The sequence below is a fragment of the Echiichthys vipera genome (genome assembly GCF_963691815.1).
Source record: "Echiichthys vipera genome assembly, chromosome: 15".
Lineage (NCBI taxonomy): Eukaryota > Metazoa > Chordata > Actinopteri > Perciformes > Trachinidae > Echiichthys > Echiichthys vipera.
In genome coordinates, this window is record NC_139840.1 from 25,983,933 (window position 1) to 26,008,474 (window position 24,542).

A 24,542-nucleotide genomic window follows, 5' to 3' on the forward strand; every position below is an offset into this window, starting at 1 on the left:
CATTATTCCATTACAGCTACTAACCATGTCTTGCCACCGACAAAACACATCACATCAAAATAATTTCCATTTACCATACCACTGATGTAAATGTTTTACTTACCTTTGACTCTCAACCTAAAACAGAGTGAAGTGATGAGCCCCGTAGCTGGCTGAAGCCCTCCCTCCTTTAATAAAGGTTGTTTATCCACCAAATATGGGATGAATTTTTGGAGAAAGGTTGCATATAAAAAAAGTGTTCTCCTTATTGGGCAGGATGTACTGCTGCTATTTGTTGCTTGTGACAAACAAGGGGATGACAATACACGGTACAAAGAAAGGGGAGGGGAAGAGCTGTGGATCAAGCATGATATCAAGTGACTTTCTATTTAGATAAATCATGACAGGTCATTTTATGCCAGCTACTGTTTTTTGAGTATGGTTTATAAGTTTAAAAATTTAGATTTGTATAGTTTTTTATCTCTATTTTATATATTATACTTTCATTTTGTATTTCATGTATCAGTATTCTTACTTTTAAAGGGCATTTAAATGTTTTGTGTTAAACTCCTGTCTTGTGCCGTAAAATAAGGTTTATTGTTATGATCAGTTAAAACCATAAAACATGGTAATGATGGATATAATACACTATATTTTGATTTAGGTAACGTGATGAAACCTGGATTCTCTGCTATGATTCTCTCTTTCTCTCTATTCTAACTTACGAACAGGAAGGTTAATGATTTAATAAGATTGGTTCTGCAAACATTGTGCTTTGAGAACAGGTCTGGATTTGTCATGTTAAGATTCATAATCAAAGGTCAGTCATGTTAAGGGCACTGAGACAAGTATTGCAGCTGTTGCAGAGTGAGCACTAAGGTCAGGAACTTCAGATTATCACTCATCACAGTTCTGCCCCGGCGAGGTCTTCACCCTTTGTCTCATGTTGTCGTCATGGCATTGTTCCCTTTCCTTTGGCCTTGAGGATAAAGATAACCCTGTGAAATTCTTCTCTGGATGTTTTCTCTCTGATTGAGAAAGCCGACCTTTGACAGCAGCGCTATAGATGAAGTGTCTCTGATGTCATGATGAATGAGAGGTAACGGGTGCGTGGCACGGAAAATATACCGATAACCCTCCCTTTATTCTAGTTTCGTGCATTTTTAATTTTCATTGCATTATGGCATATATTTATTAGATGTTGGTTGTTTGGATGCATGCAACATATACAGTTTCCATTTATTTCTGTCTGACTACCTGCCACAACCTTTTCTCAGTCTACTTTTATGGAACTTCAACAGAAACACATCGAAGTGAGCACTACTTCGGGGAGAAAATAAATAATTTAGTTGTTTTGTCCATCTGTCCACCTCTCTCCCTTATCAATCTAAGCCATGCATGCAAGTTTTGTTTACTCCTGTAAAATAAACAATTGAGTGCCGAGCAATTTTCCAATGGAAGAATTTGCTTTCTCATTGTTGTTGTGCACTTTCTCATTCTCAGCTGTCCAAATCCCTGCTGAAATCATCGGTCTTGTATCCCCTTCCTAGCGTTCATCCCCGTCTCGCTGTTTGGACACGGAGTTGTAACCGGAACCCTCTAAGGTAATGCCAACTGTTAGCGGCTAAAATCTCTGATGGAAGGAACAAATGGTGTCACCTTGATATGCTATTGTTGCCATTGTCTGCTAATTAGTCCTGAAGTATTTCTGAACACCGTTGTTCTACATGTTAAGCAGTTGCCACTGTGGCACCAATAGCACAAAGGCAACGATGTTAAAAGGTTAAGTCTTAAAGGGTCAGCAGGAAAATGAATAAAGCCATGGTTTACGTAGTTTCGTTAGTGTAAGCATGTGGAAAACAAAAAATAACACTATGCAATTTATTTCTTATCTTATGATCTCTCAGCAAATATCTAGAACCTTGGAAGGACAGGCGCATGTGAGGTCCAGGTCAGCATGCAGCGCTACACAAGTGTCAAGCTGATATCCACCCTTCACTTGGTTCTGTGCCGGTGTAAGAACTTGACTATCACTCCCTCCTTTGTGCTGCTGCAGAAGAACGAAGTACGGTAAGCCTGTCATAGATTCAGCTAGAAGACAGATTTATTGTAAGCAATGCTGATTATTGATCAGGTACTCTTTTTAATTTCAGCTTTTTATTCATTTGTATTGTATTAAGTTTAATTTACCAATTCTGTTTCACTAAAACAGTTTATAATGATTGCATTCAATAGTAAAGTAAATTGTGTTACATTGTATTGCAGCATGTTATATAGTCTAGCTGGGTGATATGGTTTCATTATTATTAAGATATTTGTACAGTATTGATTGATATTTAAAGACCAGAAGTACTGATTGAGGTTCATTAAAAATGTGTAGAAAGAGCATGAGAAGATTACATTACAGCATATCATCATGACAGACGTCTATACATATATTTACGGTAAAAGTAAATTATCACCCATTGGAATAAAATAGAACAATGTCAGTGAATAATACTATATACTTCACAATAAGTATTGTGTCTTATTGAATACTTCATACTAACGTGTAACCAAACGTAAAAGTAGATACGTAAACTGTTAGCTGCAGTTAGGTGCTTAAAATGAACAACTGAATACTCTGAATACATTAAAGATGTAAAGTGTCAGTGAAAGTCTAATTCCAAAACTGTTCTGGTCTTGTCTGGAAGGCCTTTATGTGCTTCTGTGCAATAATATTGGATTCATAAAATAAATCTATGACATCTAAAGATTTTCTGGAGTTAACTTTCACAGATATTCAAGCTAAAGTTGTAGAAACAAGTAGTATTTAGTGTAAAAGACACGTCACACTGTAAAAAACACATTTTCAAGACTTTTGTTATTTAGATTAATCGATAATAAAGATTTAGTGAGTTCCACTTGTTACAGTGCAGTTTGAAAAGACAGATGAAGGCGAGATGGGTGCACGTTTTCCAGGAAAATGACACTTCATTCCAGATAATTCTTGAAAAAGCTGATTTTTAAAAAATTGAAACAGGTTGCAAATTTATTTCACTTGTTTTATGACACAATGTGATTCATGATTTTAGGACTCTGTAAGCCGATACAACTTGTTAAAATCAAATCTGTAGTGCAGTGTTTGTCTTATTGACACTTTCAGGGTCATGTTTCACAGATGGCCATGGTAGCATCTCCAACAGCACCATAAAGGAAATCTGTTATTTTTGATTATTGGGATTCTTTTGTTCTACGGTGTTGACTGGGTAAAGTTTCAGGCTTTGATTTTTAGTTAATGCAAATGTTGGTGCACTTATTTTTTAACTGCCATTGGATTGAAATGATAATCCAGGTTTTCCCCTAGGTTTATATTTGTTCTAGGTGAAGAAACCACAGCACGGTGGTTTGGTGGTCAGCACTGACGCCTCACAGCAAGAGGGTTCTGGTTTGAATCCCGGCTGGGGCCCTTCTGTGTGGAGTTTGCATGTTCTCCCGGTGTCTGCGTGGCTTTTCTCCGGTTTCCTCCCATAGTCCAAAGACATGCACGTGTTAGGTTAATTGATGACTCTAAATTGCCCGTAGGTGTGAATGGTTGTCTCTCTCTGTTTGTCTCTATGTGCCCTGCGATAAATAGAAGGAGGGACCATGCGCGGACATTTAAAACAATGGCGGCGAAAGGTTCACGTTGGTGTGATGCGGAGGTGGAGTGTTTACTGCAGATTTGGTCGATGAAAAGATTCAAAAACAGTCGAAAAGACGCACAAAAACTCTGACCTCAGAGTTTTTGTGCGTCTTTTCGACTGTTTTTGTAAACAAAGCCACGCATCGCGATGACGTCATCAATGCGTGTGACGTGTTACGGCGTATAGGCAGCAAGAAGCATTCTCCGAGGCCCAGGTAGTGTGAGTACAAACGGGTCTGGAGGGGGTGACAAGGACCCTAAAGCACGGGACGCACGGACACTGGGATTGCGCTCTAAAAGAATTACTTGAGGAGCTCTGTTCTTTTTCAGTCTATTCACAGATTTCTTTACAGTTTTCTTGTTGTTGTCCTTTACTACTTACTAGGAACCTTTACTAACTCATATATACAATATATTCAAAAGAGCCAATATTGTTCCAATATATTGTCAACCTGATGTATTTGCAGGCTGAATTTGTGGAATGGGTTGAATATAGATGTACAGCAACGTCCAAATATAACTAAAGATAAGACGATTTATAAAAAAAACCAATAATTCGATGTATCGGGATGGGGAAGGATTGGTGCGATAAATGTGAGGTAACTGTTTAAATTATATATGATTGACACCTGGTGGATATTTGGGTTACACTGGTGTAGTTGTTTAGGTGTACAGTGCAGTACAGGTGTAATGGTCATTCTAAGGGGAGTCATCACTTTTCCAACCCTGCTATTCTAGTTTTTCATTTTTTATTAATTTTCAGAAATTTTGAAAAAGAAATGTCACTTTGAGTGTCGTAGAGCAAAATGTGTCAATCATTTTTTATGTATTATCATTTCAAGTGACTTTCTATAGGCCCTGTATATTTAATAAATATGATTTAATTTAAGTTATGGAGAAGGGATAGGACAAGACAAGTGAAAATGTCTTCATACTCCTTTTTGACGTGTAATATTTACTAATAATTTTGTTTATTACAATCTGTATATTTAAGTTTGTTATTTAAATGTACTGTATGTTTATTTTCTATTATTTATTTATTTTTGTGTTTGAAATAAACCATTCTAAGCCTAATTTAATCCTACATAGACAAAATTACCCAGGTAGAGACAACACTAGTTTTTATTTTATTTTAAATTATTAAAAATGCTAACAGTTAATGAAACACAGTGAAATAAAACCTGTGTGTCACATTGTCACAAACGTGTGCAGCGATAGAAAGTCAGAGAACAGTTCAGAGTGTCAGCACATGGTGGCAGGAGTGACCTTTCTCCGTTTGTGACCCTCCACACAAAGTGAACTCATTCGTTTTGTGTAAGGGTGCACTCACACTTTGCCTCTGTCCCGTGCCCCGTGCTTTAGGGTACTTGTCCCCCCCTCCAGGCCCGTTTGTACTCACACTACCTGGGCCTCAGCAAATGCTTCTTGCTGCCTATACGTCATCACGCCGTAACACGTCACACGCATTGATGACGTCATCGCGATGCGTCGCTTTGCTTACAATTCTTTCCGTAGACCTCAGAGTTTTTGTGCGTCTTGTCGACTGTTTTGGAATATTTTCATCGACCAAATCTGCAGTAAACACTCCACCTCCACATCACACCAACGTGAACTTTTTGCCGCCATTGTTTTAAATGTCCGCACATTGTCCCTCCTTCTTTTTTCTATGTCCGAACAGGCACACATAAAATGACGTCAGAACCGCCGTAGGCCTCGTGCTCGTACACGTGCGCACGCTGGTTCTCGTACATTTGCAAACACGCAGCTAGGCGCGGAGCGGTTGCACTCACACTGGTCAAACGAACTAGGCTTTACCCGTAAAACCTGTTTTGGCACGGTACGGAAGGACAGTGTGATTGCGCACTAAGGTATTGATTGGCTGCATATGCTTTTCTGTTTTTACTCTGAAAAACATTTACCAGGGGTCCTTTTCACAAAGCAGGTTCAACAAACTCTGAGTCTAACCCTGAACTCTGAGTTGATCTACTCTGAGATAGGAAACTCTGAGTTTTCAGTTCCAGAACAGCAGATTTGCATTAGTTTGTACAACTCGGAGTAGTTTGACCTGGAGTTAAGCGCGTGCACCACAAGTAAAAAAAGACAGCATCAATGGAGCCCTGATTCGACGAGTCACCATAGCAACGGGGAAGAGGCGTGCTAGGCTACTACTGGAATTGGAAATATTAATGCGCTCATACGGAGAGTTTGAGCAGGTTTACACCGCTGCAGCAGCAAAAGAGAGGGAGACGGCGTGGGAGAACATTGCTGCTCGGGTCAGTGCGTAAGTTTAAATGTAGTCCTGTTGCAATCACAGTAATCTCACAGGGGAAACTGCTTGGGTGGGAGCCTATAAATTAATTTAATTTAGGTGCTTCACACGGGGGAGAAGCGCACTTGGCAGCAGCTTAAGATGAAACATAAAAACATCGTTCAAACAGGTAAAACATCGACACCACCTCATAGTGACGCCTCATTTTGAGCATGTTTTACATTATAAAGTAAATATTACCGTAAGTGGCAGTTTTATATGTTGTATAAAAAACTCCCCTTTGCAAAAAAACGCAGCGCAACACACTATCTGCTGGGATGTGAGAGCATGACTTTGGTTGTTAATGTTGGAAATGTAAGGACGGATGAGGTTGTGTATGTAAATGATGGACTGTGACATGAAACGGTGTTGTGCCGTATTCAGCACCCCTGCCGTGAAATGCGCCACCTCGCATTATAGGTGATTTTCTGGATCAGAAGGCTGTTGTTTCCACCTATAATGCGAGGGGGTGCATTTCACGGCAGGGGTGCTGAATACGGCACAACTACGGTACCGCTGGAAATGCAAAGACGTCTATGCGTGGTCTGATAATCATCTCCCGACGAATATTTAATTCTCTGCGCAGTAATGCTGCACCTTCATCCACGGGATCATTATCAAAAGGACACGCCATGGTAGTGGAAATGGTCACCAACTAATATAACTTCTAATGTCTGATTTTTGCAATGATTTTCTGAAAAAACAGACGACAGAACTATACTACGCCAAAACTCGCCCGCTGACTGAATGAATGAGGAAATCAAACACCGTGTGTGGCTGAAAGAGGGCGGAGACAGAGAGAAACTCAAGGTTTGCTGAGAAAATCCTGGTCCCGACCAGGTTAGGTTCAGAGAGCATGTTACCATGGTAACTGACCAAGAGTTTAAGTTACCTCTCTTTGTGAAACAGGCTAGAGTTACCCCTCTGTCTCTGGTTTGAGTTACCTCCCTTTGTGAAACGGAAAACTCAGAGTTTCCCTCATTTCAGGGTTAACAGACTCAGAGTTTTCACTAAACCTGCTTTGTGAAACGGGCCCCAGAAGTGTTTCCACTGGTGATAAACACAGCTCAATGTGCAGAATTCTACCTGAGTGAAAATGAGGACTGCTCGTTAATTTGAATGCACTTTTCTTTATTCTACAGAGTAACTTTGAAGTGAAAGGGGGACAACAGCACAGGAGATCCCAGGGGTCTTAGGTGGCCGTCTGAGTTTCACTCCTCATCGAGCCCTTTCTATGATGAAGAATAAAAGAGTAGACAAAGAGAGACGGATTAGTGACAGAGGACCAACAAGACTCAACAAAGTTACCAACTTGGCTAAAGATGTGACAAGTTAGTGGTTCTGACAATAATTCCACATGAATGAGGTTTTTTTTTAACTGTCAGCATTTATTTACTGTAAAGTATGATGTTCAGAGCACAAATTATTTGAAATGCCCAAAAAATCAATGTTGAATTTGTGGAATTAAATGAGTCCAAACGATGTAGCACTGTGTTTCGGATGAAAGCTAAAGTTAAAGAACCATGTTTATTTTTATTTAATTTATTAAATGTTGGATTGTTGTTTTTTTGACACTTAAAACTGTGAATCCAAGCCTGAAATCTGTGGAAATCATTTTCTCTTTCTTCTTTTAACGTTAGGTTAGGTTAGCCACGACATTAGCATGTTGCACTCACTGCATAAGGTCAAATAACGACAGCGCAGGAACTGTCCACAAGCTGGAACACACATTGTTTGGTGTCTTTATTTCTATACGGTCAAATTAAGCTTCATAAAGCATTTTCTTTATTTACCAACCAGATGGTGCTCTCTGTTCAACAAAGGGTTAAAAACACACTGTTTCTTTTTTTAAAAATAGGCAAAAAGAAAAACATTTTAAATATAATAACAGTTTTAATCTTTGGTATTTATTAGGGCTAGTTGATTTTATATAAATATTGTCAAAACAATTTAAAAAAACGTTTGTATTCTTCTATATCGTTTCTATAGTGATGTTGAAAAACTAGCGACCAAACTGTTAGAGCAATATTCATGTCGTTTGGATAATGTTTTAAGTTTTGGACCTTGCACGTTATTTTCATTTTGCCATAAAGTTCTTTATAAAATTAGAATATAGTCCCAGGAGTTTACATAAATAGGCTTTGCCCTGTGGTTATTTCATAAACGCTATATTGAATTACCAGTAAACATGCTATACCGTGATATATTTTCGTTATCAAGATATGAAATTACTTATATCTTAATGGAAGATTGTGGTCATATCGCCCAGCCTTAGTAGTTCTGCTGTAGTTAGCGCTTAAATTGTCACGGTGCCTTCCATGTGACAAAAATTACATCATCACCAACACTAATTTGCACTAATATTAAACTAATCTAAATAAATTTGATCTATAAAAAGACTGGTCTGCTTTGTTTACTCCCACTTAAAGTGATGAACATTTCTATAATGACTGATTTTTCTTCACAAATAAAACCGTTTAAATGGATCTCACTGAATGCTTATGAAGAGTAGCGTGGCGTCTTACCTTGGAACCCACGTCACGGCTCTTGGCTCGCAGCTTGTTGACCTGAGACTCAGCGATGTCAGCTCGTTCTTCAGCCTCATCCAGCTCGTGCTGCAGTTTACGGAACTTTCCCAGATGAGTATTGGCCTGCTCTTCCTGCAGCATCCAACAAAAACACAGGGCATGATATTATATCAGTACAAAAGGCAACGAACCTGGGGAATCACTTGGTCTTCAGTGGAAAGAATAAACATCTTCGGCATTGGTTTGGAGAAAACAAGTCAGGAGGCTTTTCATGATTTCTGGCTAAAATCCAAAAGCTGCTAGTGTTTTAGGGGTATTTTAGCATCTATATAACGCACATGTGTCAAAGTGATCCGGTAAAGGGCCGCTGTGGCTGCGGGTTTTCATTCCAACCAAGCAAGAACACTTGTGAGTCGACTTATTCAATCACCTGAACTGCCTTCACACAATGAATTTGTTGGGCCGTGTGTCTTATTGCTTGGTTGGAAGGAAAACCTACAGCCACAGCGGCTCTTTACCGGATCAGTTTGACACCCCTGATATGGACTATATAAAAATATACTTGCAATGAACTGTAGCTATGACATTTATAAGGGAAGTATGTTTGGATCAGAAACACCCAATAGATGGTGAGCACTTACAGCCTCCTCAGCAGCTCTCTTATAGGCTTTGACTTTCAGCTGCAGTTTGTCAACCAGATCCTGCAAACGCACCATATTCTTGCGGTCTTCCTCAGTCTGTATAGATCAAGGGGATATAAAAGAAGATGCCTGTTGATAGTATATGTTTTATAGCTGAAAACACACACACACTTGTTGCTATTTGTATAGGTTATGGTTACAGGCACATGAAAAATCACCTGGTACGTGAGCTCTTTGATGCGTCTCTCATATTTACGGATTCCCTTCACTGCTTCACTGCTCTTCCTCTGCTCTGACTCCACCTCATTCTCCAGCTCCTTCACCTGTAAACATCAGAAAAGGATTCATTAGAAAACCCAGCTGCATCAATCAATATATCTTAACATTTAACTCCAGGAGAATTATCAGACAATTCTGTGGCTCTACAGAGCTTTTTCTCAGCTTACTGATTTGATTTTACAGCATTGTTCAGTCTTAAAGCTCTGTTAAACGCGCTGTAACGGCCCATAATCAAACAGCAGAAGGACATAGTTGGCAACTACCTGGTGAAGTTGATATAGATCATCTAGTAAATTAATAAACATACCTTTTTCTTCAGGATTAGAGTTCAAAATGTAATACTTCAGCTTTATAAATCTAAAATGAATGGGGGTCGGACAATTCTACAATCAGAAATGTGTGATGTTTGTATATTGTCAAATTTTCTTACCCTGGCCTCAAGCTTCTGCACCTGCTTCTTGCCCCCCTTCATGGCGATCTGTTCAGCTTCATCCAGGCGGTGCTGCAGGTCTTTGATGGTTTGCTCCATGTTCTTCTTCATGCGCTCCAGGTGAGCGCTGGTGTCCTGCTCTTTCTTCAGCTCCTCTGCCATCATGGCAGCATCAGTAATGGCCTTCTTGGCCTTTTCCTCAGCGTTCCTGCACTCCTGCACGGCTTCCTCCACTTCAATTTGAAGCTGGGATGCATCAACCTCAAGTTTCTTCTTCTGGTTTATCAGACTGGTGTTCTGCAAATTTTATGAGATTTAAGAAATTGTTACTGCACTGTGAAATAATAAAGCCTTTACTTTCTTTATGATGTCCAAGAAAACCAGTCATTTGTTGTTTCAATAATTGAGCTCGGTCTCACCTGTGAGTGCAGTAGCTGCACCCTTTCACTAACATCCAGCAGCTCTTGCTCAGCAAGTTTGCGTCCTCTCTCAGTTTGTTCCAGAGCAGATCTGAGCTCCTCCAGTTCAGCCTGAAGCAGGTTGTTGCGTCTCTCAATGATGGCGATGTTCTCTTTAAGATCATCATTGGCCCGAACAGACTCATCCAGCTGAATTTGGCAATCCTTAATGGGATGATATCAACCACACTCATGTTTAGAATCACTTTGAAGTTGCAACATCTTAAGAAAGTGAGCCTTTCCTTTTGTAGTTTACCTTCAGATGTGCATGGACAGATTTCAGTTGTTTCTGGGCCTCAGCTGCCTGCCTGTTGGCCTGGCTTAACTGGATCTCCATCTCATTGAGGTCTCCCTCCATCTTCTTCTTCAAACGGAGAGCCTCATTCCTGCTACGACACTCAGCTTCCAGAGAGCTCTGCAGGGTGTCAATAGTCCTCTGCAGGTTCCTCTTGCTCTGCTCCATCTCCTCGTCCTTCTCAGCTAGTTTGCGTTCAATATCAGCTTTAATTTGATTGAACTCAAGCTGGGCTCTTAGAATCTTACCCTCTTCGTGTTCCAGGGAGGCCTGTTGAACAGGAGGGCACAGGGTTATACATAACAGCAGACAGTTTGACCGTAAAATGTTTCATTCAGAGGGTCTGTACCTCAGCTTCCTCAAGAGCTGACTGGATCTCACTTTTCTCCTGTTCCAGTTGTTTCCGTAATTTCTCCAGTTCATGGATGCTCTTTCCGCCTTCACCAAGTTGCTCAGTGAGGTCAGAAATCTCCTCTGTGTAAAGTCAAGCAGTGTGATTAAGATGGCTTTACAGTTGAATGTATGTTGTTGAACATCCCGGCAGTGGATCTTACCCTGTAAGTTCTTGTTCTCTCTCTTCATTGTCTCCAGATGATCAAGACACTCCTCATAAGAGTTCTTGAGTTTGAAGAGCTCAGTGCTCAGAGCCCTGGCCTCCTTCTGGGAGCTCTCAAGCTCACACTGAGACTCTTCATATTTCTGCTTCCACTCAGACAGGACCTACAGTGGATCCAAAGGCCAGCAATATTTGTATGTTCAACAGATGAATGGAGAAAGGAGGAAACGGCACACCAAAAGGGAGAACATATAAATCTCAAACAAACCCCAAACAAATGCGCTCATTAAATTTTAAATAGACATATTTGGACCAATGGAGAGTCATTTCCCCTCTTAAAGCCAATATGTGCATCTTTTACAGATGACTAATATTTTAGCTTATTCATCTCAGGATATACTATAGCGTATTTTTTGATACTACCACTGGGAAGTCAGACTTTTTCTAATTTTACAAACTGTGGCTTTAAAAACTCCTTTAAGGGTTCCTTTGAGTGATGGACGTAACCCCTAGCTGCTTCAATGAAGCTGCTCTGTAGTTGGAGCTGGGCTCTTCCAAGATGTGAATGTGTTTCATCATGAAGCCAGACATAGTAGAAATAGCAGGTTAAAAGGTTAAAATCAGAATGAATTCCTGATATTTACTTGTGGTACAACGGCTCAGACTCATAATAAATGATAAATAAATATCAAGTATCATTTGGCAGAAGAATCAAGAGCTCCTCTTTTGTGTCTCACAAATACTTTGTAGTATTTCACCTTGTCAAAGTTTCTTTGCTTCTTGTCCAGAACAGCAGCAGCAGCATTAGACCTCTCCACATCCACCATGAGATCTTCGATCTCATTCTGCAGCCTGTGTTTGGTCTTCTCCAGAGATGAACATTTAGCATTCACTGCTTCAACAGCCTCCTCGGCATCCTGCAGACGCTGAGCCAGCTTTTTCCTTTAGAAATCGATCATTCAAATCACTTAATGTTCCAGCAGGTGTGCAGTGCGCATACATTCTAATAAATTCAACAAATATGACTGGCTGCTCAGTCATCTAACAGACAAACTTTTTGTTCGTCTTACATTTTAGTAGGAACATAACACAAACAAAAAGCTGATCTGCTAGATGAAGTAAAATGTCACTTTAGGAATTACACATCAAATCATGAATTTGGATCTCAAACTGTCTTACTTGGCCTCCTCCAGTTCCTCAGTTCTCTGGATGGCATCAGTTTCATACTTAGTTCTCCACTGAGCCACCTCAGAGTTAGCCTTGGACATGCTGCGCTGCAATTCTGCCTTGGCCTCCTGCTCCTCCTCATACTGCTCCCTGAGCAGGTCACAGTCATGACGAGCAGACTGCACTGCATGGGCCAGGGCACTCTTAGCCTGTCGAAACAAAATCATATGAATTAGTAACTCTGTAATACAATTGAGATAGAAATGACTGTCCAGTGAAGTTACTGCACTGAAACTTAATTTCACCTTGGTCTCCTCTTCCAGTTGTCGCTTTAAGTCCTCCATCTGTTGAGTGTAGGACATTTTTCCTCTTGTCAGTTGAGATACCAGAGACTCCTTCTCCTCCATCTGCCTTGAGAGTTCACCTGGTATGGGCAAATGCATAATTTCATTTTAAGTGCCCCAACAAACCATGTATCACCAAAAACCTTTCTCTGGTTTTCTCAGTAGTCATGAAAAAAGTAGATATCAGTTTGTAATAAAGCCCCCAAAAAAGAACATACCATTTTCAGTTTGAAGTTTTGCTTTTTGCAGATTAAAGTCATTGATGCAGCGTTGAGCCTCTTCATATTTGGTCTTATATTCATTCATCTGATCTTCCATAGTCCTGCATGTCTTCTCTAGATTTGTCTAGATTCAACATAAATATTGGAAATATTCCTGTTAAACCCCAAATCCCCACATATCTGTGCGATGTCAACATTAGCAAGAAATTCAGTTTAGCCAACCTTTGTCTTCACAATATGTTCCATATTGGAGACCACGTCATCCAGCTCCAGTCTGAGCTCACTCTTCTCCTTCTCCAGTTTTTGCTTGACTCTCTGCAGGTTGTCGATCTGCTCTCCCAGGTCAGCCACACTGTCAGCTTGTTTCTTCCTGAGCGTGGCAGCAGTGGCTTCATGCTGCAGAGTGGCCTCTTCAAGGTCTCTGCGGAGTTTCTGGAACTCAGCCTCCCTCTTCTTGTTCATCTCAATCTGGGCAGATGTTGCTCCGCCAGCCTCCTCCAGCCTCTCACTGATCTCCTCCAGCTCTCTGGCCAGGTCTGCTCTCTGCTTCTCCACCTTAGCTCGGGCAGCTCGCTCTGCCTCCAGCTCTTCCTCCAGCTCTTCAATGCGGGCCTGTGAGGGCAGAATTATTTAGTCGCTACTAACTTTTGAGTGTTCTACCAATTCTGAAACATTGGACATTCACAGGCTCATTGGACATGAATCATCCCTTACCTGGAGTTCCTTCATTTTCTTCTGAAGCTGAATTGTTATGGCCTGTTCATCTTCTATTTTACTGTTGAGCTGATTGAGTTCAAAATCTTTCCTGTGGTGAAATACAGGAGTGAGAATTAGAATAACTGGTCATCTGCTCTGCCTGCATCTGTACAGCTGTTGTGTACTGGTTTAGATATATACATACTGTACAATAGAATCATTTGATTACTTTTTCAGATGTTCTTCCAGCTGCTGCTTGTCATTCTCCAGGTCCATTAGGCTCTCCTGGTTTAATTTCAAGTCTCCCTCTAGTTTCCTCTTAGCTCTCTCAAGATCCATCCGAATCTTCTTCTCTTGTTCCAGAGAACCTTCAAGCTGGACAATATCATTAAAGAAAGTTAAATATTTTCCTAATATGCAAGGAGCATATGATCTTGCTTAACACTTTTAAATTAGGTTGTGACTATACATAGATTTCATACATCATCCACTTGCTGCTCCAGCTTAGCTTTGGCCTTCGTCAGAGAGTTAACTTTGTCTTCCTCACTCTGCAGATCATCCAGTGTTTGCTGGTGAGCTTCCTGTAAGGCTTTCTTTTCCTTGGTCAACTTAGCAATGATTTCATCCAAAGCAGACATCTCCTCGACCAGGTTCTTTACCTGGGAAATGAGTGATAAGTATTGAAAAAAGTGTACAGGTTAGAAATATGCTACTTGTTCATGCACTTAACATTGAGACGAATAGGAAGTCATTTTCATACTTTGTTCTCTGTGGCATGCTTCTCTTTCTCCACTTTAGCCAGAGTTAACTCTAAGTCGTCAATGTCTTTCTTCAGCTCAGAGCACTCATCCTCCAGCTTCCTCTTCTTAGCTGTCAGTTCAGCATTCATCTCCTCCTCATCCTCCAGTCTCTCTGTCAGCTCTTTGGCTTTTGCCTCCATCTGAATCTTGCATTTGATCAGCCCTTCACATCTTTCTTCAGCATCTGCAAGATTATCTTGCTCCTGAAATCAAATGGGCATTCATTCGGTAACTTTGTTAACATAAGTTGCAATAGACACAAATGCATACATATGTATGATTTATTTATTTTGTCGATGACATGTTAAGAGTGCTGTCATTAGACTTACAGCCTGGATATGGAGCTGCAGGTCGTTCTTCTCTTGAAGAAGAGAGACCATTTTCTCCTCTAGTTCCTTTCTACGAGCTTCAGATTTTGCATAAGCCTCTTTCAGCTTTAGGAATTCTTCCTTCATGTTGGCCATCTCCTTTTCTGCCTCAGCAGATCTCAACAGAGGTTTGATCTTGAAGAACAGCTTCATCCACGGCCAATTCTTGACCCCCATGAAGGCGCGGATGTTCCACTGGATCACCAACAGTGCATCTCTGTCAAAGATGAACCGAAGTTCTTACCACAACTTAAACAAAACACAATCCCTACAAATCATATTATTTGCTTTGTTTCAGTTCATTTTAAATTCCTGATTCCTCTTACCTCCTTTCATAAATCTTCTGGAACTCCACTCTTGCCAGCAGACCTCTTGCTCTTGCCTGGATCCCAGTGATGATAAGTGACAAACGGTCATCCCTCATCTCCTCCAGTTGCCCAAGAAGACCAGCCTTGAAGAACACCTTAAGGATCATGTAGATATCCACCAGGTGTTACACATAAGGACTTAAGACTTTTCAAAGAAGAAATAATATATTGTTCCTCTCATAGCGCATTTCAACCAACAGGGAACAGGTTCCATTTTGTTTCGTACGCCAGATTTTGAACCTTTCAGATAATTTCTACCAAGAATGAATGGTTACACAATGGTTAGGTGCAAAACTGGTGGAAACCTGGGCTAGTTCGCTAGATGGCACCAGGGTTTGAACAATTTTGAACAAAACCAGTTCAAGAACCTGTTTCCTGGCAGGAACTATTGGAAATGAAAATTTGTTCTTAAATGAACCCTTGCTTAATGCAGCATGCATGGATTTGGCTGATACAGGTCTATTTTGTCTGGTGTAACCAGAGGTTCTGCTGACAAATATTGGTTAAAGCTGCTGTATAAGTGGCATTCTTCGGTTACTAATATAACTGTTTTTCCAAATTATACATTAAACATTAGTAACAGTGGTTCTTTCTCTTTTATGAATTACCTTAGTGTGTCCAAACTTGTATTGGCTGTGATCAATATCCAGAGACCCAAGAAGTTTCTCAGCTCCCTTTTTGCTGTCAATGAACTGACCCTCAGGGATGGCAGCAGGATTCAGGATGCGATATCTGTAATAGAAAGCAGAAAAAACAACATTATTTACATTTTGTTTTGGAATTGTTAAGCATGTGATTAAACATTTGACATATTAGATAATACCTCTGTTTGAAATCTCCATAGAGGACCCTGTTGGGGAAGCCCTTTCTGCAGATCCTGATGCCTTCCAGCACACCGTTACAGCGCAGCTGGTGCATCACCAGAGGATTCTCCATGGCCCCAGGAGTCTTGGTCTCATTGGGGATGATGCAGCGAACAAAGTGAGGGTGAGTAGACCTCAAGTTGGTCATCAGCTTGTGCAGGTTCTCCTGTGGAGGTATTTAAACCCTGTGTTAATAACCAAGTTAAGGTGACGCATATCTCAGTCATTGGTTTACATCGCCATTTACTCACCCTGTGCAAAGCAGACACAGTTTGAAAGGATGAACCCTTCTTCTTGCTTCCTTTGCCACTCTTTCCACCATCAGCTAGAACCAGTGTACAACTAATTAGATTACATTAACAGACAGATAACATGAAGTATTCACTCTTGCAGTTCTCATTGTGACACGTTTGATCAAATATTGACATTCAGTTTATTCATACCTGATTCTGCTCCAGCATAATTTGCAAAGAGCAAAGATAACAGCTTGAGATTAGACTTCTGGTAGAGTCCTACAACCGTCTCATTCAAAGGATCCTTGTTCTTCACCAGCCAGTTGTTGATATTATAATCAACAGTTCCAGCATAATGCATCAGGGCAAAATGGGCCTCTGGTCTTCCTTTGACAATTCTGGGCTTCTGGAAATTGCCAGATTTCCCCAGATGGTTGTCATAGAGCTTAGCCTTAAAGGTGGTATCAGAGGCTTTGGGAAACATGCATTCCTCTTCAAGGATGGACATGATACCCATGGGCTGATGGAACAAAAAATCAAGTCATTTTAACAGACCATCTATTTTAGAATTAATTTGTATTCATGAACATGTAACATCCCTGTGTCTCACCTTTTCAATCAGGTCAATACAGGCCTGCAAGTCCATACCAAAATCTATGAAAGTCCATTCAATGCCCTCTTTCTTATACTCTTCCTGCTCCAGCACAAACATGTGGTGGTTGAAAAACTGTTGCAGTTTTTCATTGGTGAAGTTGATGCACAGCTGCTCAAAGGTGTTGAACTGTAATGTAAAGTAACAAAAGTATCCTCATTTACTTAATTCATTCAATTGCAGAAGTTGTAGTTGAATAAATGAAGTTGACTGTATAATATAGGTTATATTAACATAAATAAAAGAAGCTCACATCAAAGATCTCAAATCCAGCAATGTCCAGTACACCAATGAAGTACTGACGAGGCTGCTTGGTGTCCAGGGATTGGTTGATTCTTATCACCATCCACAGGAACATCTTCTCATACACTGATTTAGACAGTGCACCAACAGCATAGTACACCTAAAGAAAATTTAACATCAAATAACCTTTATTGTGTGTTGCTTCCTTCATCTGTTGTACTTTAAAGGACGCCTCTAGAGTTTTATTCTTACCTGCTGGACATTCTGTCCCTTGGTGACCCACTCATTTCCTACTTTGACTCTTGGGTGACAGAGACCTTTGATGAGGTCGGCAGAGTTCAGGCCCATCAGATATGCAATTTTGTCAGCAACTGAGAAGATAATTATAAATGTAAAATCTCTCAATAGGGATAATCTCTCCATAAACAAACCTGACATGTTTTATATCCCGTTTGTTACATTTCAAGGCTTCAGAGAGCTTTCCTCACCTTCAGTGCCATCAGCCTCCGCCTGCTCCTCACGCTGCTTGTTCTTGAATTTCATGTTTCCATGATGCATGATGGCACCAGTCAGCTTGTAAATGCCGTTCTTCTCATCTTGGGTGAAGCCCAGCACATCAAAGGCATCCTGAATGAGAAGAGGAGTGTTAAAAGGCATCCAATCCGGTCTGTTAAAATCATTTTCGCTCTCATTTAGGGACAAGAGCCAGACCGATATCAATCACCCAATATAATCTGTAATCTATATTGGTCTATCACAGACATATTGGTATCTGTCAGTATTGGCAAAGTGTCCGATACGTGCCGATATGAAAACCGTTTTTTATAGAGCACATAAAAACAGTGCATGGAGGGATTCAGACATCATTAGATATTTATTATATTTTTACGCATTCTTAATGTAATGGTCAGCAATCAACTGATACTAAACATACATCACTATTTAGCTATATTATATATTTATCTATTCTTTATTTTCTCAGTGTATAATCTTTAATTTACTTATTTGTTTGGGAAAGCAGACTTCTGAGTTCCTTTGCCAAGTCATATAGGTCCACATAACCACATAGAAAAGGTCTTTATTGACTCCACCGCCGCCATACAGGAATTTATTCTTGCTTTATTTTTTTTTTCTAAAATCGATATTGCTCTAAAAAAAAATTAAAAGTCGTTCAGGCCATACCAGGGACACAGTGATACTGGGTTACAAGTGACATCAAGTTTTATAATCATATATCAATAGCTGAGAAGATAGAGCAATAATAAATTATTTTCTTTCTTTTTCAATAACCCTTATTGATAAAACTTTATTTTTCAGTAAACTCATTGAGGTCCAGAATAGCAAAATGCATGAATTGGAGTACTACCACCTATTAACAACTTTTACTTTATATTTCTTATCTTTTGTGAGATGTGAAAGACATCATGGTACATCCCTACTCACATCAGTGGCCACCAGCTCTTCAGAATCATTGATGGAGGCTACTGTCGTCTCTCCTTGGGAGATGAAGGCATAGTCATAGGGGTTGTTGGTGATGAGCAACATCTCTGAAAAGCAAAAGCGAAATGTTAGATTTTGTATGCATTCTTTGTGTGTTCCGGTTGGATGGTCAGCCATGTCTACCTGTAGACTATACCTTTGGAAAACTTTTATTTATGAGGCTGTTCTTGGACTGTTTTCGATTTTACCTACAGCTCTACGTTCTACGAAAAAAAGTATGGGAAGTTATTGTCCCAGAACTTATTCATTCTAAAGTTCAGAAGCTCAAAACTACCTAAATCTTTGGGTGCTGGTTTCATTGGACGCATTAAAACGATTCTAGGAGACTTGGAAGTAGGCACATCTGGTTGTGGATGTTTCAAATTTTGAATAATATTTTGATATCTCATTAGACTGCAATTAATTTTTTGTTTTGATTTAATTGTTATATGTTTGTTATTTAGGGGCTACACGGTGGTGTCATGTCTGCGTGGGTTTTCTCCGGGTTCTCCGGTTTCCTCCCACTATCCAAAGACATGCACGTGTTAGGTTAATTGATGACTCTAAAATTGCCCGTAGGTGTGAATGGTTGTCTGTCTCTGTTCATCTCTATGTGCCCTGCGATAGACTGGCGTCCTGTCCAGGGTGTACCCCGCCTCACGCCCAATGTCAGCTGGGATCGGCTCCAGCACCCCCCCCCCCCCCGACTCCAGGATAAGCGGTTGAAGATGAATGAATGTTTGTTATTTATGCTGCTGCCTGGCTACGACACTTTTGAAAAAGAGGTTTTAGTCCTGGTTCATTTAATAAAATAAAAATAGCAACATAATTACTACTAGTTTTTGTTTCTGGTGTAAAGATCGGTTGTTTTTATTTACCAAGCAGCTCAGGTTTCTTCTGAGACAGAATCTGATAGAAGATGTGGTAATCTCTCTCAGCCTTGAGCTGAAAGGTGACACGGGACTTTTCCAGCAGATCTGTGAAGACATTTGCATTATGTTCAGCAAGTGGGAAGGTGATTATTCAACATGTGAAGGGACAAGATGAAGGTTTAGAGAAAAGACTTCTTACATGTCTCAATATCAGCTGAGGCCAGTTTCCCACTGGCTGCAAAGTGAATTCGGATGAATTTGCCCTAAAATTCATGACAAAAACATGTTAAAATAGAATTATTGCAAAAAAAATAAGGCTCTTCATTACAGGCAGAAACTCACAAATCTGGAGGAGTTGTCATTTCTGATGGTCTTGGCGTTACCAAAGGCCTCTAGAGCTGGGTTAGCCTGAATGATTTGATCCTCCAGAGTACCCTAAAAGACAGAAGTGCAACATCTGTTTAGATCGTTCAACACTAAAGAAAATGATACGATGTCCCCTAAAAGAATGCATAAGTGCAACATTTGTTCAAATAAAGAAAATGAACCATGGTGCCATTAGGATTCTGTAGTCTCCTCCCACAATCCAAAAGACATGCAGGTGTTCGGTTCATTGATGACTCTAAATCACCCGTAGGTGTGAATGGTTGTCTGTCTCTGTTCGTCTCTATGTGTCCTGTGATAGACTGGCGTCCTGTCCAGGGTGGACCCCGCCTCACGCCCGATGTCAGCTGGGATCGGCTCCAGCCCACCACGACCCCGACAGGGACAAGCGGTTGAAGATGAATGAATGAATGAATGAATGAATGAATTTCAGCATCGTCACCTTTTTCTCAGAGCCTGCGTCCTTCTTCCCGCCTCCAGCTGCAATGCTGGCAAAATACTGGATGACTCTCTTGGTGTTGACAGTTTTTCCAGCACCAGATTCTCCACTGAAGACACAATTTGGATTGTTTTGAGAAATTGATAAATGGGCAACGCGTAGTACATCATATCGAACTAGCCAGAGTCTTGATTAATCAACAAAAATGCAAATCAGTCATTATTGATATACCTTTTCAATGTAATACATGGAATTGTCTTTTCCAAAGACAACTCTATGACTATTACATCCATAATGACTATAATCTATCACTTTTTTTAAAAATGTAATTGTTTTGCATTGGTCTATTGCATCTAATAAAACAGTATTACAACAACAATCTCTGAACCCAGTCATGGAAACATAACTTACGTGATGAGAATTGACTGATTTTCTCTGTCTGGAAAAGAGAAGATTACGTTAGAATTCTTGGCCCATTTTTACACTTCACCTTTCTGTGAACGTAGGATAAGTTCATGTGAATTACCAGTTAGCATATATTGGTAGGCATTGTCAGAGATGGAGAAGATATGAGGAGGAGCCTCAGCCCTCTTCTTTCCTCTGTAGGCAACAACCACCTCTTGGTTGTAGACTGGCAGCCACTTGTAGGGGTTGATAGTCACACAGAAGAGCCCAGAGTAGGTCTATGAGAAAGAGAAAGGTACAGTTATAGTCGCCATTGATAAATAAATGTAGGATGTAGCTGTACTGTAGTTCAGGAGTACAATCTTTGCTAAGCTTTTAACTCACGTAGATCATCCATGCTGCATAACGCTCTTTGAGGTTAAACAGCACAGCGGGCTCATGGAGGAAAGTGAACATGGCCATGTCTTCAATTTTATCAAACTTTGGCGGGTTCTGAGGGTGTACATCACAGTCCTTCACTGTGACGGTCTGAAAAAAGGAGATAGTCAATATTAATAGACTGTTATTAACCCTGCAGAATTCAGCTACTTTCCAAAAATGACAAGTGATGTCTTGTGTGAACACACTAAGGTTGTCACAATACCACAATTTTAAACTTCGATACAATACCAGCGTAAAAATACGATACTCGATACCTCTTTTGATAGCATGTAAAAAAGAAAAACGTTTGGCACACAAAAAAGTACTTAATACTTTATAATACTTTTTCCCTGCACACAGTGCTTGTAGTTTCAGTATTTTCGATATCAAATGTGGAACGTCTCATTTTGAAACCCATCAAAACTTTGATACTTTTGACAACCCTAGAATACACTGTAGGAAATTTGCGGCTAAAAATAGATGCTTGCAAAATGTAAAATATATTTAGGAACATGTGTGTGAATAAACTGAGTTACTGTGAGTTCACAAAGCTGCTCAGTAACAAAGTCTTTTTGCAGTTTGTTGTTCATTTGTAAAAACACCTCTGGTGCGAACGTTTGGGACGCACGGAAGCGCAGTCTGCAGTGGCAGCTTGATCAGTGAGGCAGAGCAGAGACAATTAACCCTTTAACCTGCTCCTGTTCTTCAACTGTACAGTAAGTTTATTTCCTGTTAACATGCATACCTTTCTGTATTTTCCAGTTTGTATTCATAAATAACTGTAGCGTCATGAGATGCTCTAGCTTAAATAGAGTGGAGGGCAGTGTAAATAACTGGGGTTCTATCATTAAAAGTATAATTATTAAATGGATACAGTTTTGAAGCAGAAATAATTATAAAAACATTGCGTGTAAATGTCTTCTTGTGTCCCTTTATTAAGGAAAAACACATTATTTGATTCTTTTTTGATTTGCCCCAAAGGTTCTTTATGCACTTTATGCACGTTTTTCAACTTAGGAGCACATTTGCACCCTTACTCATAGTCTTAAAGTCAGGCCATTGGGGTGCGGGTAGGCTGCTGGTGCCTTTCTCATTATTAAATTAGGCTGAGGCAAAGATGACTTGTCCAGCTTCCAACTGTCTTCTTCCTGCAGCCATGACCCTCCTCTACCTTTCTACCAGCATCCCAATGGCCTGACTTTAAGAGTACAAGTAGATACACTTTAGTAAACGACAGCCCCCTTCTAGATTATAACAGTTGTTGGATTGCATTATATTATTTAAGCTGCAAGTTTACTACTGCTGCCAGGTTAATGTTAATTTCAGAGTCTAGACCAACCAACAAGAGTCTACGGAGAGGCTTTTGGCACTTAAGAGAGGCTTACAGACTAGACACTCCGAAGTTAGCTTCAATCCCTGTCGGAGGGGGCACCATGCCTCTGTGAATCAATCTCTGCTTTGTGTGACTAAATAACTGTAGCGTCATGAGATGCTCTAGCTTAAATAGTGAGTGGACAGCAGTGTAAATAACTGTGGTTCTATCATTGAAAGTATAAATAATTACATAATTAAGAATGCACAGTGCACAATCAAATACAGTTAGTATAAATTACCCTAAAATGTCCATATATTCCTGTTAATTATCATATAATACCATTAATTATATCTGTTAATACCTTCACTCTGCTACTGTCAAAAGGTCGAATGAACCTGAATCATCTCTCGCTGTGGTAAGTTAGGAAACCATCCGTCACTGACCTTCCCTTTTTCCGTCTGAGCGGTGACTTTGTCGCCCTCTCGGCTGGTGATGGAAGCCTTCACGTACTCCTCATCTGTATCAGGAACAAAGCACTCCTTCTTCATGTCGAAGGGACGGGTCTGGGCCTCCAGACGCTCCCTGTCTGACTTCCTCAGGTATGGGGCAGCTGCCCCAAAATCTTTCATGGCAGCGTCACCCATTTTTCACCTTGTCTGCAGAAAAAAAAAAATCTTAATTGACATTCAACTGTTTATTAATTTATCAAACTACATGGTAAAATAATGCTTATTTTAATACAGAGTCTGTTTTATGTTAAGTTATCATCTATTGGCATTATATTTAAATTTTTTTCCACACATTATAAATGAAATACATTTTAATCTCTCAGATGTTCTTACCTTTCCAAGCCCTACTGAGGAGACCGAGGTGTAATGGTCCTGAGGAAAGAGATGATGCAAACTGATGAAACCCATCTGCAGTGCACACCAATGCAGGTAAAGCTTCAGTGTCAAAGTGTATTGTGTGATTTGTAGGCCATTGTCTCTGCACCTTACCTTGAGATAGAATGGTGACCTATGGAGGGGTGTCACCATGAGTCCTCTTTATAAACAAAGCCTCTCTGCCAAATATGGCGGAGCGTTCAGGGGCCAGGAATGTTATTGTGTCTGCATCGGGTTAGGGCTACATGAAGGGAGGATAAGTGGCGGAGAGCAATATAGAAATCAGCGGGTCAGAGTATTATCAGTGATGGGGTCTCCTGACGAGGCCATATTAGGTGCTCCATGCACTGCGGTGATTAATCATAGGTATCCTCAAGCAGCCAGGGGACCACGACGCAATCTTTAAATAGACACAGGCAGTAATTCCTTTCTCATCATCCCGTAAGTGTGCTTCTATTACGGGAATAATTCATGCTGCACTGAGCAGAAGCATACTCACTTAAGACACTGAACAAAAACTGTTTAAATGTAGTTATTATTTGGTGTGTGATTCAGATGTGGGGATATTTAAATCGATGGAGATATATTCAACTTCTGGACGTCAAAACCATTTCAGTTTAATTTTTACCTTCCATAAGTTATTGGTAAAACCTTTTTTTTCAATCAGGCAAATCGATGATTACTAAAGAATGTCTACATTAAATTATTTAATCATTACTGTTATTGTTTGATTTGCTTTTTAGCAACTTTGTGTCAGATTTTTGACAGTAGCAGAGTGAAGGGTGGTACATAAATGGAAAATGTCTGGAATTTAATGGAAACTTTCTAGAAATTTTCCATGGGAAGCTGAATTTTTACCCTTTTTTTGCAAAAGAGTTGGAAACTTTCCATAGGAATTAATGAGAATGTATGATAATTAACAGGAATATATGGGAATTAACGGATAGAATTAATTGGAATATATGATTATTAACAGGAATATTTGGGAATACATGGGAATTAACAGATAGAATTAATTGGAATATATGATTATTAACAGGAATATTTGGGAATACATGGGAATTAACTGATAGAATTAATTGGAATATATGGGAATTACCATTACTATAAGGGAATCAATGGAAATATATAGATTAATGTGAATTATCAGGAATAAACTGAACATTTAAGGTTAATTTATACTAACTGTATTTGATTGTACACTGCATTCTTCCATCACATGCACAGATAATTAGCACAATTGCACAATAC

General features: G+C 39.9%; 2 protein-coding genes across 3 annotated transcripts in view; both read right to left on the minus strand.

The window, feature by feature from the left end:
- The window catches only part of LOC310958277 (myosin-7-like), a 28,591-nt gene extending 28,210 nt beyond the window's left edge, over positions 1–381 (minus strand). For both annotated transcript variants that reach the window (XM_083929138.1, XM_083929136.1), the window contains exon 1: positions 104–381. The gene's annotated coding sequence lies outside the window, so the exon portion shown is untranslated. The remainder of the gene's footprint in view (positions 1–103) is intronic.
- Positions 382–3,774: 3,393 nt separating this feature from the next.
- On the minus strand, positions 3,775–23,428 carry LOC310958278 (myosin-7-like). The gene is made up of 39 exons (XM_083929139.1): positions 23,406–23,428; positions 23,250–23,288; positions 22,851–23,063; positions 21,057–21,200; positions 20,794–20,950; positions 20,679–20,706; positions 20,271–20,376; positions 19,787–19,879; positions 19,644–19,707; positions 19,451–19,549; positions 18,537–18,640; positions 17,582–17,720; positions 17,346–17,464; positions 17,104–17,253; positions 16,809–16,979; positions 16,409–16,718; positions 16,217–16,290; positions 15,926–16,131; positions 15,711–15,834; positions 15,061–15,197; positions 14,696–14,951; positions 14,327–14,569; positions 14,049–14,225; positions 13,796–13,941; positions 13,585–13,675; positions 13,093–13,482; positions 12,868–12,994; positions 12,611–12,729; positions 12,318–12,514; positions 11,897–12,080; positions 11,137–11,302; positions 10,932–11,056; positions 10,544–10,852; positions 10,249–10,452; positions 9,830–10,126; positions 9,339–9,443; positions 9,121–9,216; positions 8,477–8,611; positions 3,775–7,183 (listed from the first exon to the last, which is right to left on the minus strand). Exons 3-39 carry the CDS (start codon positions 23,049–23,051, stop codon positions 7,163–7,165), a joined length of 5,814 nt encoding a protein of 1,937 aa, XP_083785265.1. The 5' UTR covers positions 23,052–23,063; positions 23,250–23,288; positions 23,406–23,428; the 3' UTR covers positions 3,775–7,162.
- Positions 23,429–24,542: the final 1,114 nt, after the last annotated feature.